The 17,941-nt window shown below is 41.6% G+C and overlaps 1 protein-coding gene across 1 annotated transcript in view; it reads right to left on the reverse strand.

Moving 5' to 3' along the window:
- The window catches only part of man1a2 (mannosidase, alpha, class 1A, member 2), a 100,034-nt gene that overhangs the window by 73,113 nt on the left and 8,980 nt on the right, over positions 1-17,941 (reverse strand). Inside the window, 1 exon segment of the mRNA XM_063888042.1 lies at positions 7,563-7,824. Coding sequence (XP_063744112.1) covers positions 7,563-7,824 — 262 coding nt within the window.

Here is a 17,941-nt window from a genome sequence, read left to right on the forward strand (position 1 = left end):
CAGTAAATACATTCATGGCACTTTGGCGAAAAGGGTGGCAATAAATTCCCTGTAAAACCGAGACAGTAAAAGAGTCTAGATAGGCCTGTTTCGGCACAGATACCAAGCCCAGAGATCAAACAGATAATAGCATGAGATGTGTTTACAGCAGAGAAATGTAAGGAACAGATCTCACATTTCACTGCCTCCATCAGGATGTCCCTTTTAAAAGTTTACGGATGACAAACGTATCTTAATGTTTTCTAAAGGCTCGAGTGGAATTCCTTTTTTTGCATCAGACATTAATTTGTTAGACATGTCTTTGAATTGATTAGTGAAAAAAGACATCTGGTGCCATTCATGTATATGTGTCCTTTAAGTGCCCGGTATGATAAGCCTCATTTAAATTGAATACATTTCCATAAAACCTGAAAGCAATGCAATTTTAAATACGAGACATTTTGATTTATTTTTCGGTTAATGGCAGGCAGAGCTGAAGGACCAATTTGTTATTCAAATGCCTAATTTACATCAAAATAAGCCCCCAACCCAAATAATATTTTTCTGATGATATACATAATTACAGATGAATAATGGCCTGTGATTCATTTAAAAACTGCAGCAGGTTTGACATTATCACAGCAAGGTAGTAATTCACCCAATCAGCAGTCAGAGTTCAAGGGAGAGGAGATACATAATAAACCTATCCATATAATGATAATAAGTTTGGTTCATTCTTGCAGGTGGGGCGGAGGTGGAGGATGAATCATCATCAGTGTAAATGACAGTCATTAAATACTCCTTCCTGACACTGCAGGTGCCATTTAGTATGCATGGGGTTGCATCTTAATTTGTTTTCATCTTTGTGTTGTTGTAAATGTTTTTAAAGACCTTGACTAAGACCCAAGCTGAAATTATTGTTGTTTGTACACAAGCTACTGTCTTTTGACTTCCTGACACTAACCAGACAGCAAGATATGGAAACAGTTCTGAAACATTTTTAATCATTTGAGTTTCCATTCACATTTAGAGTGCATTTACTAATGGTGGATTACAACTTCAACCGTGTCAAAAATGGAGGGTAAACTTAACGATGCTGTGGCAGTTTATACGTGCTAAACTGACTAGCTGCAGATTGAATATGCGGCTGTTGACGTATCCCAAATTACTGCTGATATTCTGATTTAAGGGATTTTCTTGATGACAAAAAGCCTAAAATGTACATAAATACTTGCAAATAGTGCACGCGCAGCTCTTTGTGCATACTGTGACGGCTTAATGCAGAGCAAACACACACTTTCTATGTCAAAACCAAAGATATACCTATTCCTATAAGTTCAATTTAGGGTTTACTTGTTCTTTCCCACCTTGGTTAAGCACGCTCCCTCCACATAAACTATTACAGCATCCCACACATGCAACATTTCCGTTCAACAAGAACCTACAGAAACACCCCGTCCCCCATGCTGCACTCCCCTGCTCTATGGCAGGCAATTTGGAAATGTCAGACATCAGAGTTATTGAAAGCATTAAATGTTTTCTGCCCGGCCTGCTCGCTATTTAGGAGGAAGAAAATTGTGGCTTGAGCTATGATACCCTTGCATGCAGGATTCTTCTTCTTTATCTCTTGCAGCACTGCGCCGTAGACCATCATATTAATCCATGATATACTGACAGCGATGACAGGTGTAGATATTTTGCTAACAGAAAAGATAAGGCGTGAAACAGTGGAAACTTATCTCACTGTCAGTTCTGTGATCTTGTGTGTTAATCTAGGGGAAGAAATGATGACTCAGGATTATTTGTAATTTTTGTTATACTACTGCTGTAAAAACAAAGTCAAAGCTGGAGATAGAGCTGTTCTTTCAGGGACGGAGAGCTGTTGTCAGGTGACCCTGTGCACCTTCAGCTTCACTGTTGCTCTCTCTCCATCACTTCAACTCTAATTGGTGAAGCTCATTACCGCGCTCCTGAATTCAGAGCGATTGAGAAGCTCTCAGCCTTACACCTGTTAACGCATTTACCACCAGTACTCCAGTCCAAAACAGTTTGTCGGATAGTTTGTTCAATTGTTAGAAGGTTTCATTGTTTATCAGGGGTTTAAAATAGAGAAGCTGTGGATGTGGGAGGATGAGAAGAATTCTGAACATGTATATAATATATATGCAATTATATTTGTCCTGCACAAAGCGTACTGTGCACGTGAGTGGGATAGAAGCCCATAAAAACACCCACATGCTCTGGATGGTGTCTTGTTCAGAGATATACATTTAGAAAGTACATATTCAAAGCGTTTTCATTATTCTGAGTATGTTAACAAAGTGCTATTATTACCTGTGGGTTAATGCTGCTTTCATTCAATACAGGGTTAAGAAAATAAGTCAGAGTGCACACATACACTTTAGGTCTTATGGCATTAGCCCTGAAGCTGCTGCCGTACTCCCTGCATCGTGTAAGTGTGCACTGAGATGCAAAGTCTCTCAAAAGATGCAAATCAGCAGAGGAATACAACTCACTTTACCTAACAAATGTGAGCAGAGACATTTAGGATTTTTCAGCCCATATTAGCTCTATTCGTTGTGTTGCATAATGATGGCAGTTTGTTAACAAGTGAACCAGATGGAGACACACAGGGTTGGCTTGATTTAAATGCTCTGAATGTCTTTGTTGATATCTCAGACCTGTTCCATGAAGATCTTTCCACAGTGCTGCTCATAAATACAGCATTACTGTTATCATGTTTATAATGTGGAGGTAAAAGACCTAGCCCATTTAATAGCAGTACTTTGAATGTATCTTAGCGGATAGATCCTGTGTATGTCCTCTTTTCTAAAGGTTAACACCTGTATTCAGGAATACATTAAGCAGCTGGGGGACAGGTTGACATATAGCGCCATACATAATGTAGAGAAATACAGAAAGGCTTCAGCAGAAAGGATTGGTTGTCAAATGTCACTTCCTTCCCTAAGACATGCTACAAAAGGCCGGCTTACAAGAGACCATCAGGCCTGACAGGAACAAACATGATTGCCTCACAAAAAATAATTTGTAGCCCAGACCCAACCCATGTTTAAAAGAAGGTGAAACATAAACAACAACAACACAACGCCAGGGAATGGCTCGTCACCCAGTCCATTGATGTACATTTTGTTTTGCCCTTGCCCATTCTATTGGACTCTAATATATATGGTGTTGTCTGCAGATGAGAAGCGCTCATTGCCCAGCACAGATCAATACAGCAATCTGTAGAAGAACAGATGATTTCATGAGCCGTGGCTGAGGGATATTCCTTCGAGGAGTGTGCCAAATGACACCGAGCTTAAGGAGGAGACAGAGAAAGAGGGAAGGAGGGGATGGTCCGAAAGACATATTTAGGGGATAAAACAAGAAATAGAGTGATGAGAGGGAGGGAGAGGAAGGGTTAAAGACCAAGATAGGAGAAAGAGCAAGAGATGGGGTAGAATTAGAAAGAGACAGAGTGCAGGAGAATAATGAAAGCAGAGCTGTGACCTATCCTGAAGGTGATTGTGCTACAAACACACACAATAATACACACAAACACACACACAATATAGGCCTGGTGTGTAATCAACATACAAGGCCATCTGCAAGCACAGTCAAGGCTTCGGAGAGAGTGAGAGTGATGATGAGTGAGGATGCTGCAGAAATAAAGAGATGAAGTCAAAGCGATGGAGGAAGGGGATACTCATTGGCCATCTTTGCAGATATTCCACGTCTCATTTGGAAAACTTCTACGAGTCTTTATGGGCCGATACATCTGGATAGCAGCCCCGTTTAGATCTCTCTTGAAGAACACTGCTTTGCCCATCGATTTATCTGGGCTTTGCAGCCACAGTCCACCGCTCTTTCTACAATGCCAGGCGCAAATCAGTAATCGTTTGCACTTAACAGTCACAGCTGAGCCGATGGGGAGCCAAGATGGTGGTCGGCTTTCCAACATTGAACCGCCTCCAGACGAGCCAAAGTAGGCCATGAGGCTCTGAACTGAGAGATCCTTCTTCTCCTTTTTAAAGTCTGCGGTGGTTCTGCACTGTAATTACCAATCAGCCGAAGGAACTCTTCGTCATTTCCAAGCAATACGCCATTAAGGATGTTTGATTTTCTCAAGCGAGAACACGCAGATAGAAAGTAGAACGTTTTCTCTTGCTTCTTCTGAAAGCTGTGGGTGTTGCCATGGGAGAATAATTGATGTAATCTGCACTGAGGACAACTGAGCTCTGACGTAGGCGCTCTACTTCACACAGGACAGTTGTTCATTCACTTGTTGTACTTTTTCATCTTCAAGAGAACAGAACGGCTTCTTTTCTACTGACTGACTACAATGTCTGTAATAAAACAGCGCATATGTATTCATATATTCATATGTTGATGATCAGATGGTCATTTACTGGCCAAAAAGTTGTTACCCTGTAGGGTCAGCAATAACAAACACATTACAGATATCCTATGAACTATTCCAACATTTCTACAAAACACAGATACAAAGCAAGTAAAATAAAAGGTGTTCTCAATAATCTATCTGCCAAACAATGCAGCATCTCATTGTATATCTGCATTTCTTCTACGACAAGAAGCGAACTCGATTGCAATGCATAGAGGAGGATACAACATAAACTGTGGTTATCTTATTCATCCTTTCTTGGAAAATACCAAGAACTCAGAGAGAAGCATTATCGCTTTCTATTAGATTAAACGTTCTTCTGATTCCTGCATAATCATATCTACAAATGGCCTCGTCTAACGAGTGTTTCTTCAACATTATTGATGAACAAACCTTATTGAATGTGGTACTGCGGTCATTAACTCTAACAGCCAGATAATTTCAACAACTCTGGCCAGCAATACTTCGTGACGTGCCAGGTGAATAGTATTGGAACAGTTAATAGTTAAATTCATTCCATCTCTTTCCGTTTATTGCCCTAAAGCGCTCTCCGTCTCCAGACTGAGGTTTAATGGCCGCTTATGTGCGGGATGGGTAATTAGCAGAATAGCAAAAGAGCACAGAGCTGTGAGATGATTGAAGTGCTGGGAAAAATAGTTTTTTGTGCTCTGTACAGACTATAAAATATGTATTTTCATGGCATAGAACGAGGTTCATTTCTATTTTTGGACGAAAAAAGGGCCTGAGTGGCATGACTGGTCCACAGAGTAGCAAAAGTGCGCAGCTGGATCCGACCAGTTTTCCTGATTTCTCTCCACAGCAACTGTTATCTTATTCACAAATCACAGTGCAGAAAGAGACTACAGAGACTCTGAAATAGAGTTTCAAAGTGTCTTGTTATGAGGTCATTCAGACTCATAATTACTTATAATTAGCACCAGATCAAGCTAAAAAGCAGGACATTTCAAAGCTTCATCTGAGTCAATGCAAATGGATGTTGATTTAGGTACTAAAGTGAGTATCAGTGCATCTGTAACATATATACTAATGACATGCTAAAGTAGGATATTGGTGTAGAAGAAAGACCTGCACCACACCAGTTTCTGAATATAAGGAAATTAGGAAATTACCTCAAAATAACAAGTGTAAAATAGGCAGCACTAAAGGCTAATTCACCTCATGCGAGTCCAAGTCTTTGAAAGGTTAACAGATTCATTATTGATCCTTCACCGTGATGAACTTTGAACCAAAATAGCCCTAAAAAACGATTGCATCAGAGACAGTCTTAAGGTCAGACAGATGGCAACACACTGGCTGCACAACCTCTACACTACTTACTGTCTACATGAAACATAAATGATGACAAGATGAGGTATGCTGGTACTCCTCCCTGGGTTTTACTAATGCAGGACAGGCGACTGCTGTCTGTGTGCAGCGAGGATTTTTGAAAAAGAGAAAGCTCCAATTGTACGCTGGTGTGCGACTATGATTTCTCCTCGCATCCACAAAGCAATCAGGAGAAGGGGAGTGCGGTGTACTGAGTTGTAGCCAATACAGCTGCTGCTGTCCTGCTCATTTGGGAGTGTATAGCATTCTTTCTGAATGGTAATTATGAAGGACACAAAAGGGGCATTTAGAGACAAAGGCGGTTTTGGAGTGAATGGGCCAGCTCCCTTGCACGGCGAGTGTCCTGACTCCAAGTGCTGTTTCAAGAGAGACGATATGAGGTAATTATGCAGGAGAACCTGCAGGGGAAAGAGAAAGAAGGGAGAGGAGCCGAGAAAGGGAGATAGGCCGGGGCTGGCTCAGTGTCTATAGAGAGCGAGGCCACAGATAGCACCATCTGCATTCTGCACAGGCACGGTCCGTCTGGCTCAATGCTGCCTTCAATAAGAGCTGGCGCAGAGACGAGCAGCAGCAACACAAATGTATTCAGACATACAGTAGTCCGTCAGAAGTTGGCCCTCCCACACACATGCTGGGATTTGAATTTTACCCAATAAGAAATTCTGAGACTACGAGGTTTTTAATCACAAGATGGGCTTTAAAGAATGACTGTTGTGTCTCGTCAAAAATGTTAGTCTTGTCAAGATTCTTGCTTGTGTCATCATGCCCCAGGTCTATGGTTGGTCATGTTTTATTAAGTCATTTTTGTCTTGTCTTCCACTTCCTGTTTTATTTTGGTACTCACCTTCTGTGTCTCGTTCCAGATCTCTTGACTCCCTGTCACTGCCCTTGTCAGCGTCAGCCCCGCCCCTGATTGTTTCCACCTGTTCCCTGTTACCTCATGTTTAAATAGTCATGTCTCCCCTTGTCTTGTGCCAGTTCGTCTTGTCCGGTCTGTGGATCATTAACCAGCATTTTGTTTATTTATCCTCCATGTGAGCGTCTTGAGTTCTTGTTTTTTGGCATTTTAGGAAATAACGTATATTTTTATACGTTATCTCCTACCTACTGCCTTGTGTTTAAAGTTTGTGACAATGACATGTCAATTGAGAGCTGATAGTTATACGAGCCAGACTATCACCAACACACACAGTGTCACAGGTTAGATTATAGACACAGAGTTTACAGGACAATAGAGGCAATTAATTGCACTTTTTTTCCAATCATTCTCATTGAGTCTTGAACATATTGTCCTCAGTGATTGTAGTGTTAAGGTAAAAGTCTTGTCTTAAATACTTGCCCTTGTTCACGTTCTAAATGGATGATGCAAGAATGTCAGATTTTATCTGACCAAAGTAATATTTATAGAGCTTCCTACAATTGATCTTTTGCTCATCATGCATATTTTTAACAAACAAATTCATTCAAAAGAAGGAGACGAAAGCTGTAAAACGTGTTGTGATGATAAGTATACCAAAGAAGGATTAAACGCTAAAAGGTACAGTAAACGATAATAAAATATATTAAAATCAGTATTTGGCTTCAGCTTTAATGAATTTCAGCTAAGTTTTAGTGCAGTTTTATCACAGTGTTTTATTGCTGCACTCCTACTAATGAGAGTCCCTCGATGTGTCGCTGGCCCCAGCAGTAAGAAGCCGTAAAGTAACCAAAAACAATCCCATGATGGGCTTCACTGTACATGACCCAGAATGATACCGTAGAAGCAAATCCCAGTAAAAATGGCATAAAGCTACTAATACTAGGATATCCAAAGAGTGGTCCAAGGTCCTCTTACCTCTCTGATCTTGTCTCGTTTCTCCTTGGCGTCGGGCTCTGGAGGCTCACCATCGCTGACACCCACCACTTTTGGCATGGGGACGGGGGGCAATGGTTTAGGCCCCGCATCCTTCTTCTTCAGGTCCTCCATTACTTTGTTTTTCTCAGTCTGAATCTCAGCCTGCAGTTCCTCACGGGACTTCCTCAGCTTCTCCTTGGCCTCCTGCAGAGCTCGCTCGTGGTCTGCTCGGATCTTATCCCGCAGGCTCTCCTCCTCCTCCCTGTTTGGGGTGGGGGGGGGGGGGGCAGGTAAAAGGCAGAAGGTGAATGTTCAATTGTTGTTATTCTCACATTCTTTGTTCAGCCAAAAGCTTCCACAAATGGGTTGCTAGTGTTCCCCAAGTGTTACTCTGTTTTAGATTAATTAAAAAAGAACTTTCAGAAGAGACACTGAACCTCTGGGAGTTAGATGATACTGAAGATGAAAACAAGGATGTGTTTGCTGTTTGAAATAACAACTCTGCCCAGTTTGTGACACTTACGATCTATACAATATCAAATGTGATGGTATTTTAGAGTGTTTGCCAGGTTTATCATCCTTTGCAATTAACAGCTGCAGGAAACCATACGGAAACCAGCCAAGGAAAGTGTCTAAAGTCTGCAACAGTCTGCCGTTACATCTGCTGCAGGAAGAAGGGCAGGTGTACATGTACACACGGAGAAGTCTAGCAGTGCCAGAACGAGAAACATCATCTTCGGTGGTAACAAGCCCCAGGGTGCTATAACTGCTCTACCCCATGAGGACAAGGATCAGTAATGGAAAACAAAAACAGCAGGATGCTGGAGCGACGGTGACAGGAGGACAATGACACTGTGCTGTTCTTCTGCTGTAACTAAAGGGAGATTTAAAAATCATCTTGCATGTTGCTATGTGGGTTTACACAAATACAATCATAGCTAAATAAAACAAAGTGTCAGCTGTTCTTTAACCATATATCATTAAATGTTTAGGTCATTTCATCTGTATTAATAACATTCAGGCAGCTAAGGAGGATGGACATTCATTTAAGCAGGCCTTGTTTTGCTCAATGTCAAAGGAGCACTTGAAATCATAATTCTACTCCTAACTGTGGAAACCTTTTAAATGACTGTTCATGTGTTTTGCTCCTCTTAGAGTCAAACATTTGAATGTCCTGCACGAGGCAACATACATAACTATAAAACATCACCCTGATATAAATGGAATAGGAAATAATGTAACTAGGGACACAAAGTATTAATTTCCCTTGACAGTCAGTCCCTTAAGTGAACCCAGCTGTAGTGCTTAAGTTGCCATTGTTTAAATGACCTTTAATGTGAAATATTAAGGGTCAATATATGCAACAGTCTGTGCCACCGTCTCCCTCACAGCTCAACAGTGTATCAATAAATATACGAGATATCTTGAAAGTTACAGCGCGAGTCATCTGACTGCAAACATGCGAGTGTGTTTATTGATGACCTTCCGTGTGATAAACACAGGAAATGTGGGTGGAACCAGCGACCTGCTGTGATCCGTGTGGACTCAGCTGCAATCCTCCACAGAGATACACAGCTACAGGAAATAATGCTCTCTGTGTCTGTGTGTGTGTGTGTGTGTGTGTGTGTGTGTGTGTGTGTGTGTGTGTGTGTGTGTGCACAAACAGATTGTCGAGACTGCTAAAGTGTTGTTTATTTCTTAATAAGTATGTTGTTTCATGATCCTGCTCTGAGCCCTTGTAGATTTGTGGTTTCTGTTTAGACTTTTATTTTTCTGTACTGCAGAGATGTATGGTCAGTATACCTCTTGCCCTATACTCCGGTGTTTCACATGCACGCATGCACATCCATACATCATCTAGTTACAGCCGATCAGGAAAAAGGTAGCAGCAGATGTCTTTATTGGTTTATGGGAGCACCTATGGTAAATAAGGTGTGGTGGGATTGTTTGGTGGAATAACAGAGGCACAAAATGCACATGATTGATGAACTAAAAGTAAAGGCCTTCATGCATGGACACCAGTGGGTGAGAGACTTGCACTTGCAATTAGATACTGCTTCAAGAAAGCATTATAAAACTGAAATATACAAAACATGAATATTAGGGGAGCTTGTGACTTTGAACCATAGGCAGGGGGGATCTAGAAATATCCTAGAACACAGTAGCAACATACACACATAATCAGGAGAACAAACACACTAAGGTTCATGGTGAAACAGCAAAGAACCAAACAGAAGCAAGTGAGGAAGAAGATATATACAGGTAGAAAAGAGATTGATAAATTGTGAAAATAGGAGAAGGAAGGGACTACCAGAGGAGGAAACTGGGAAGCACGATGTGTGATCAGCATGCATCAAGCATCCATTTGCCAATATCGCTTATCCTGGTCAGGTTAAATTGGGGCTGCATCCTTTCCCAGCATGCATTTGTATCACAGTGTGCAAAAGCGAAAAATATTTTTTTAAAGATATGAAGAATAACGAGGAATCACAATGTGAAAGGATGCAACGAGGCAAAGAACCAGAGTGGAAGAGAGGTGACTGTGCGAGAGGAACAGGAAACAGACAGACGTTTCAGACTAATTATCCTTCAAACAACAGCATGTGCATCCATTTTATAATTCTATCATTCATGACACTGAATGTGGGGCCAACAGAGACTGAAATAAAACAGCTCCCGAGTTATGCAACATCGCCCTGGAAACAACTCATAAATATTCATAATCCCAACTCAGTGTGTCTGACTTTAATTGATGGAACACATATTTTGCAACACCAAGACGGCAATTACTCTGTGTATGCTGGTGCCAGCGAATGCAAAGGATGTTACCAATGTGCTGTATTTACTTTCTGGGGATCTCATGTCAATGTGTAATACGCGTGTGTGTGTGTGTGTGTGTGTGTGTGTGTGTGTGTGTGTGTGTGTGTGTGTGTGTGTATTGTACTTCCCAGTGTGTGCTACAGCTTTGTGGGTACGTTGTGTCTGATACGTGTTTTTATTCAGTGTTGAAAGTGTATGAGCGCATTCTATTTAGAAGTCTGTGATACAATGGAGTGCAATCTTGCAGTGTGTTTGTGTCTGTCTCTCTTTCTATGAATCTTTGTCTACACCCAGGGGGTTTCACGCCTCCTCTGTATGCCATCCTCTGTGCCTCTGTGATGGAGTGTGCCCTCAGCAACATGCATTTAAATGTGATATTAGGATGGCGCTGATGTTGGGTGACTTGAATGTCTGTATGCGTGTTTGTTCACATGTATGTGTGTTTATGAGATGCAAGGGAGCATGACAAAGGAAAATGAGGAGGTTAAGCTGACAGAATCGTCCCTAATGGGATCCGATTCCGCTCCATAAATGTGTACGTATACAAAGAAGTCAGCGCGTTGTCAGGGAAACACAAACACCGTCCTTGCAAATTACGTAAATGTGCATGTTTCAAAACAGTGCACGCAAGCAATTCGGGTGCAAATTGATTCCCACACAAACATGCAGTAGCCGTCTGCACCCCCCGCCTCCTCTTTTAATCTCACATCACTCTTTTCTCTTCCTCCGAGCCATTATCGCACTCACTCAAGCATCGCCAAGGATTCCCTTCGAGTCTCATACAATGTCAAACATGCAATTAAGAGCACGTCAACAGCTGCCTGAGTCAATTACCTCCACCACACGAGCGTGCACCGCAGCTACGGAGCACCCAGGTGACCACGCCTACACCTTCAGCTTACTCACATCTTCCCTCGCCACCCTCCCAACATCCCAAAATGTGATTAAGACAAGGAAAACCCCACCTCCCTGATTAATTGTTTAAGGTCTCACGTAATCCCTTCCTCTTTTTTTTCAAATCAGCCTTCCTGCCAGCCTGCTGAAGGAATTTCTTCTTCAGTGGTGTCGTGAAATCTGTTGCTCAGAAAGCCAGTCATTTTCCATGTTAACTGGAGAGGAGCAGCAGTTGTCTTCCTGGTTATCCCCCTTTTCCACTAAAATAGGAGAAAGGGTATTTTTTTTGGACACACAAGGCTCTTGGGAGAGCAGCATAGGCTAGATGCCATGTATCCATGGCACCAAACAGAAACCCACACAAAGAAGTTTATAGATAGCAAGCAGAGTACTTTATCTTACAATTATTCTTTAGAAAAACCCAGTAATATAACAATTAGTTTAACTGTGGAATCAAACAATCGGTGAGGTAATTGACTCAAAATGTTAAATGCTGATTCAGTGTTTCCCACACATAGACTAATTCGTGGCGGTGCGCCACAGATTCATCACCGGCCGCCACACATTGCGTTTCGTTATTATTATTTTTTTTAATGCTATTTAAAAAATACGCATCGTATTCGTTAAGCTGCATTTCCTTTCCCTGCTCTCCCTCCGTCTCTCTGTCATAGCCTGCACACACACAGCCCCTCCCCTCCGTGCACACCACGTCTCCATCAGCGATATCATCCCTGGAAGCGTGAAAGCTGTGCCTTAGTGCAGAGAAGACGGCTGGCGAAATTCAACGAAAGGTTGGTATCACGTGCACCTTTATAAAATCACGCATTAAAAAGTCCTATATAAATATTTTATATTTTGAATACAATGTTGTCCCGTCCCGACCCGACCCATAGCAAACAAGCGATTACGCCTTCTTTATAAAGTTAGGCTAACTATAGTCGCAAGTTTGCGGTAAAACATTTTTTTATTTTTACCGCCCCCCCCTCCCCGCCCGGTGGCCTACCGCCACACATTGCCTTCAGATCTGTGGGAGACACTGCTGATTACATGGCTTTTGACTTCGTCTAACAGAAAGACGTTCTGCCTGTTGATAATACTATCATATCGTGCTTGGGTGCGGACAAAAGTTAATAGCCGTCTTTCTGCCGCTGCCTTCTTGTCAAAGTGCTCTGGGATTCTCTCCCTTCAGGTGTTCATGCATGACAGTTTAACTTCTGTGATAAGCCATTTGCAATGCTGCAGTGCTTCCCACAACGTCTGATTCTACCTGGGGCGGTGGCATGGAGGACGGTTAGAAAGCCAAGCGGATTGAGGCGCTCTTTGCACCGTGGACGAACAAACTTAAGGAGCTGTGAATAAACCTGGCTGGCCCTTGCGTCTTCGTCGTAAATGCAGTGTTACTCTTATGTGTGAGGAGCCCCCTCCATGCATTCTCAGCCAGGCTGGTCCAGATGACTGATTGACTAATTAAGATTGAATAATATGACACCATGCACATTTAATAACCTGGCGCCGCAAACAATGATACGCTAGACCAAGTGATTAGCTATGGTAACCGTGTATAATGAATGGCTACCTGTCAATCATTGCTGCCGCAGTGTGATGAGCAAACAGTTTAGGACTGCCATCTTCAACTCAACGTAGAAAAGGAATTTGAACAACATCGTGTGTCAATTTAAGAAGTATATTGCTTAACTTAGGGATAAGGATGTAAGAAGGTGAAACAAATGCTTTCTATCCTCACAAGATCTACTACACTGATGCGTAACAGATAAATCCTTCTGTGGACTATAGAGGGAAGTCATGTCAAGAATCTCCTACTTTTTCCGAAAGCATCACCTCAGTCCATCTCTGACATGTGAACACAAGTGTTTGTGGCGCATCTCTTAGCCACAGAATTCTCCTGGGAACACCACTCTGCGTTTAGACCTAAGTGGTGTGGACAAGTCTGCCTCCTGCTAGCCCATAAACACCATAAGCGGAGAGACGAGGCCAGCTTTGGAGGTTGTTACGGCGGCAGGATTTCTGCTTCTTGTGAGCTGTAGCTCCGGGGTTTCCCTTCACCGTGAACCATCAGGCAGATCCATGTCTCGCTTTTTCCCCATGACCCACTTGGCTCAAATGGAGGCTGCATTGCTGTATTTGTAACAGCTCTCCCAAGATTAACTGTGGGAGTGTAATAGCATCCTCTCTCTCTTATTCTTCCCATTCTCTCTCTCTCCCTGCCCTTACAACCCCCTCCTGCTAGCTACAACCTCTCGGTGAAAAACACACACCTCTTTCTCTCAAGCGTATTCAACACCATCTCCGTTTCCTGTTTTTACTCTTAGCCGTCTCATCCATCACTGCATTATCTTAGCCTCCTTAATTATTTGTCCAAAACTCATTCCTCCCACTTGTCAAGTTGCTTGTGTATCAATTATCTGAATGCTGTCAAAGCGCTTTGTGAAATAAAGTCATCCAACCCCGTGTGAAAATAATACCAAGCTGTAATCTTCAGTATTTTTTAATAGTAAAAACATTATGCTAATGCAGAGCTATCCTTGTTCTCTTTTAACTCATCATTCGTGCAGCTGTTTCTCACATATGTGTAGAAAGACATGAATAATGTCTCCATCTTTCCGGCTGTATGCATTTAGGTGAACACCTGAGCCCTGGCAAACCCCGGTCTGTGCCCATGTTTCTGACCTACATCATGGCTGGCTGACTAATGCCTTCAATACAAACACAGGAGTCCATCTCCCACAGCTAGCACAAGCCGGCCGTAAAACAAATAAGCACTAAGCCCGGTCGGCTGCTCCAGTGCTAGATAAGGGATTTTCCAAGTGTGGAAAAGAGTCTGATGACTGAGCGGTTCAATCACTAAAGTTCTATAGAGAGAAAGATCCTTAAAGATGCTCCCATTTTCTCCTTTTGGTCCTGACAACAACCATACACAAGAGCGATATATTCAACAATAGAAGACACGTTTCTTTGACTAACTAAAGTTGATGTGTTTTAAGTCCAATAAAGAGTAACGGTGGTTGTTTAGTGTGCCAGGAATATCTCAAAGTGGCATTTGATGGGATTTAGGGATGAGTCCTTGTGTCCCTGTTATTTCAAACAATTACAAGATGCTTTGTCAAATAAATATCATTATTTTAGTGAATGTTCAGAACACAAAGGGGAAAGTAGGCAAAGTGAAAAGCTGTTGACTATCTAATAACTGACACAAAATAGCCCCAAATCTGTGGCAATGGACTCCCTTATTCCTAATGATTCAGCCTTTGTTTGGTACAATTGTAACCATGCATTCTTGTACAGTAGTTCTTCACTGCGTCAAAAGGTTTCCCCCAGAGTCATGAAACTGATAGAATTTATCCCCAAAAGGACCGAGATCCCATATCCTATCCCCTGGCAGATCATAAATCCAGCAGCTGGCGTGTTGCAGCTCTGGTACAAAACACTGTTATTATTATTTAGATCCGTATGGCTGTAATACGGCTTACAGAGAAGGCTGGCTGAATGCGCCTGTGAATTCAGAAAGGTTTACTTGTAATTCAAGTTTCGGGAAACCTGAGGGCCAATTCTTAATTTGCCGCTGAGCGATTTCACTTTGATCCCATTGCTTTAACTGACAGGGCGCCATTGTGGAGCGAGGCTGCAGCTCCAGTGTTTGGCAGGGACGGGGTTTGGTGAGATGCTTTGTAGTTAACCACGGTCACTTTGTCCCTGAGGACTGAGAGCCTCTCTCTACTCCCTCCAAGTACTTCTCAACTTTCTTACTCCTGATTTTGTCTCTTTTTGGGTCTCTTCTTGTCTTTCTGTGGCACTCAAAACAATTCAAACAAATGTCTTTTTTCCCCTCTGGCTTTTAAGAGGTCTCGTCACCACTGATTCCCTCAAGAGATGACAAATGGGAGACGGAGAGGCACACTTCAAATGGGTGCTACTGATTCGTTTCATACCCTTTCTCCCACACACAACCACACTAAGAACTAGCACCGAAGATCCAAGCCCATCAATTCCCCATCTTTTCAATTTTCCTTTCCATTCGTCTATCCTTTATCAGCAACCCCCTCTGTCCTTCACTTTTTTCCTGGGGGTTAAAAAATAAGCTTTGGCCAGAAATGGAGAATCTTTCCAATCTTAAGAGTTACAGTAATAAAGGATGTTGGATTTAGACTCCATACCAATCATTAATGTGAATTTCTTCTTAAAAATATACTTCCAACACAACAGAATGACTCAACCTGCTTCTGCGTCCCTATGAAGTGTCCTTTCTCTAAACTTGTGCTAACTCATTATAAAAGTAATTTCACCAGGAGCCCTGATTCATTACATCTTGCTCCATCCTGTTAGACCTTGCAAAATCTGCAATTATCTTTTGAATTCTGGATACATCTCCTTCTGCTGGATGGCTTTATGAGTGATCACAGAGCAGCCTCAAAGATTAAATGATATTGCTAACAGACTTCTGTACATTTCCGTCAGAGAGTGAAGCTGCCACCCAGGAGATAACATCAAAGTTGCCACAGTTGCAAAAGAAGCACAGCATCGCAGGTTTTCACAACTTGAGTCTCACGTATATAAATTCAAGCGCGTTTTTATTTAGAAATCAACTTTTAATTCTTATGTTAGCGCTGATTAGCCTATTATCACTTTACATTATTAGGAGAACCAGTATCGTCAACCCTACAGTCAAATCATGACATCCACCTCTTAGGTTGGAGGATGTTTAATTGAACCGTAGAAACACATTCAAAGCTTCTAATTTTCAAACTGTGTTTTCAATGTCATTTAACTTCATGGTGTTGCAGCTGCATGCTTTTTGAAGGATGAGGTTGTGTATACAAATTTAAACAACATTGAGGATAGTTTGATGAAAATTACTCTGATAAAAAAACACTGTTTAGGCCATGGTTATAAGCTAGATCTGTAATCAACATCTAACAGAGTCAGGAGATCCTGTTAATATCAATTAAAGGTCGTCCTTTGTGTTGATAGGGTCATGCGAGTCACAAGGTGTCGGTTATGTTTAGTATGTCACTACCATTCTTGTTCTTACATTTATTTTGACAAACTTCTAAAGGCTTTAACCCTTAAAACATAGATTCAAAAAAGGGTCACTTTCATCTTTCTATGGGAAGAGATGCCAAGTCTTTATGGTCACAATTTTTAATCACATTACTTCATTAATAAAAACCATTTCATGGCAAAAGATGATAATATGGTGTATCCCTCATCTCTATGTAGGGAGAGTATATGCAGGTATGCACGGTAGGTCTTTTTGATCTTCTGATGCACTAATATAACTGCTGGGCGCAGTGGGTGTTCAAAGATGACCTCAATATGATCAGAAACTAGAGTTGGTTATTCAACATCACTTTAATAAAAAGTAAAGAAACTAGGGCTAGGTTCGACTGTGCTCTCAAAAGACCGTAATACAACTTCTCACATTGCGTTTCCAGCGCAGCAGTAAACCTCATATATCTACTTTCAGTATATCTTATCCTGTTGTGACACAGCTTTTAAATATTTAAAGCTGACTGGCATCTGATCCTCTCTATGGAATATAAATCACAACCATGTGACTAACCGCAGATAATGAAGTGGGACCTGCCAACACAGGAACACTCAGTCATCAGTAAAGATGTCCCGCTTTGAGCATTACAATTCAGGACCAAAATGTGATGTTTTTCATAGTTTCATACCCAACAGAGGGGGTGATGAAGGTAAATGTAAGCTGATGTTTGAACTTTACATGCAGGGAATACCCTCCTGTTTTCCTTAATGGAGGCTATCAGTGACATCAGAAACTGTAGTATTTGGCATGAAAAACACTGAATCAATGAAAAGCTCTACTGCAGAACAACCTCTGAAATGTGAGCCCAAGTAAAACCCTGGTTCACAAACAAGACACAAAAACATGCAGCCTATCTCATCACACACACACACACCATAGCACATGCACACACCCATTGCTCTTTAGCCAATGTAAGCAGCTGTGTCCTACAGAGACCCAAAACCATGATCACAGAGGAAATGGAAATTAAACAAGAGAAATAAAGAGACACACTGATTAATAAATCATTAGAAATACATAAAAAGGCAGCAGTGTTAATGAGCAGATTATGCTTGATGGAAGTCCACTCTAACTAATACCAGTCTAATACCAACTGTACTCTAGATGAAATCTCCTGATAACAGACAAATTAATTAGGATGAAGCTTAGTGAAATGACTATGAACACAGATCTGAAAGATTAATTCAAATTGATATCTTAGTCTGAAAGAAATGATATCTGTTCTGAAGCCAACAGAGAGGAATCGCCATAGTTAATAGGGATGGATGAAATATAAAACAGGCCTTGCAGGAATAGATTGATTATTTTTCAAAACATTTATTGTATAATTCAAATATTTAAAAGGAAATAAGAACTGACCATTTATAGCTATTTGTCGGCAAGGTTATAGCAGATCAACACATTGGCCGCAAGTCCTAAACTACTGCAGTGAAGACTACTTAAAAAAAAATAAAGAGAAACAAAAATCGACTCAATGCCATATCCTTGTTGGAGCTGGAGTCCCCGGCCAGACACTTTGGCAAGCAACAGTATGTTTGCGGGGACTGTACTCCTCAAAAACTCTAGCTGGCATGTGAAACATCAAAAGAGGACAATGGCG

This window comes from Eleginops maclovinus, chromosome 7 (genome assembly GCF_036324505.1).
Source record: "Eleginops maclovinus isolate JMC-PN-2008 ecotype Puerto Natales chromosome 7, JC_Emac_rtc_rv5, whole genome shotgun sequence".
Taxonomy (NCBI): Eukaryota; Metazoa; Chordata; class Actinopteri; order Perciformes; family Eleginopidae; genus Eleginops; species Eleginops maclovinus.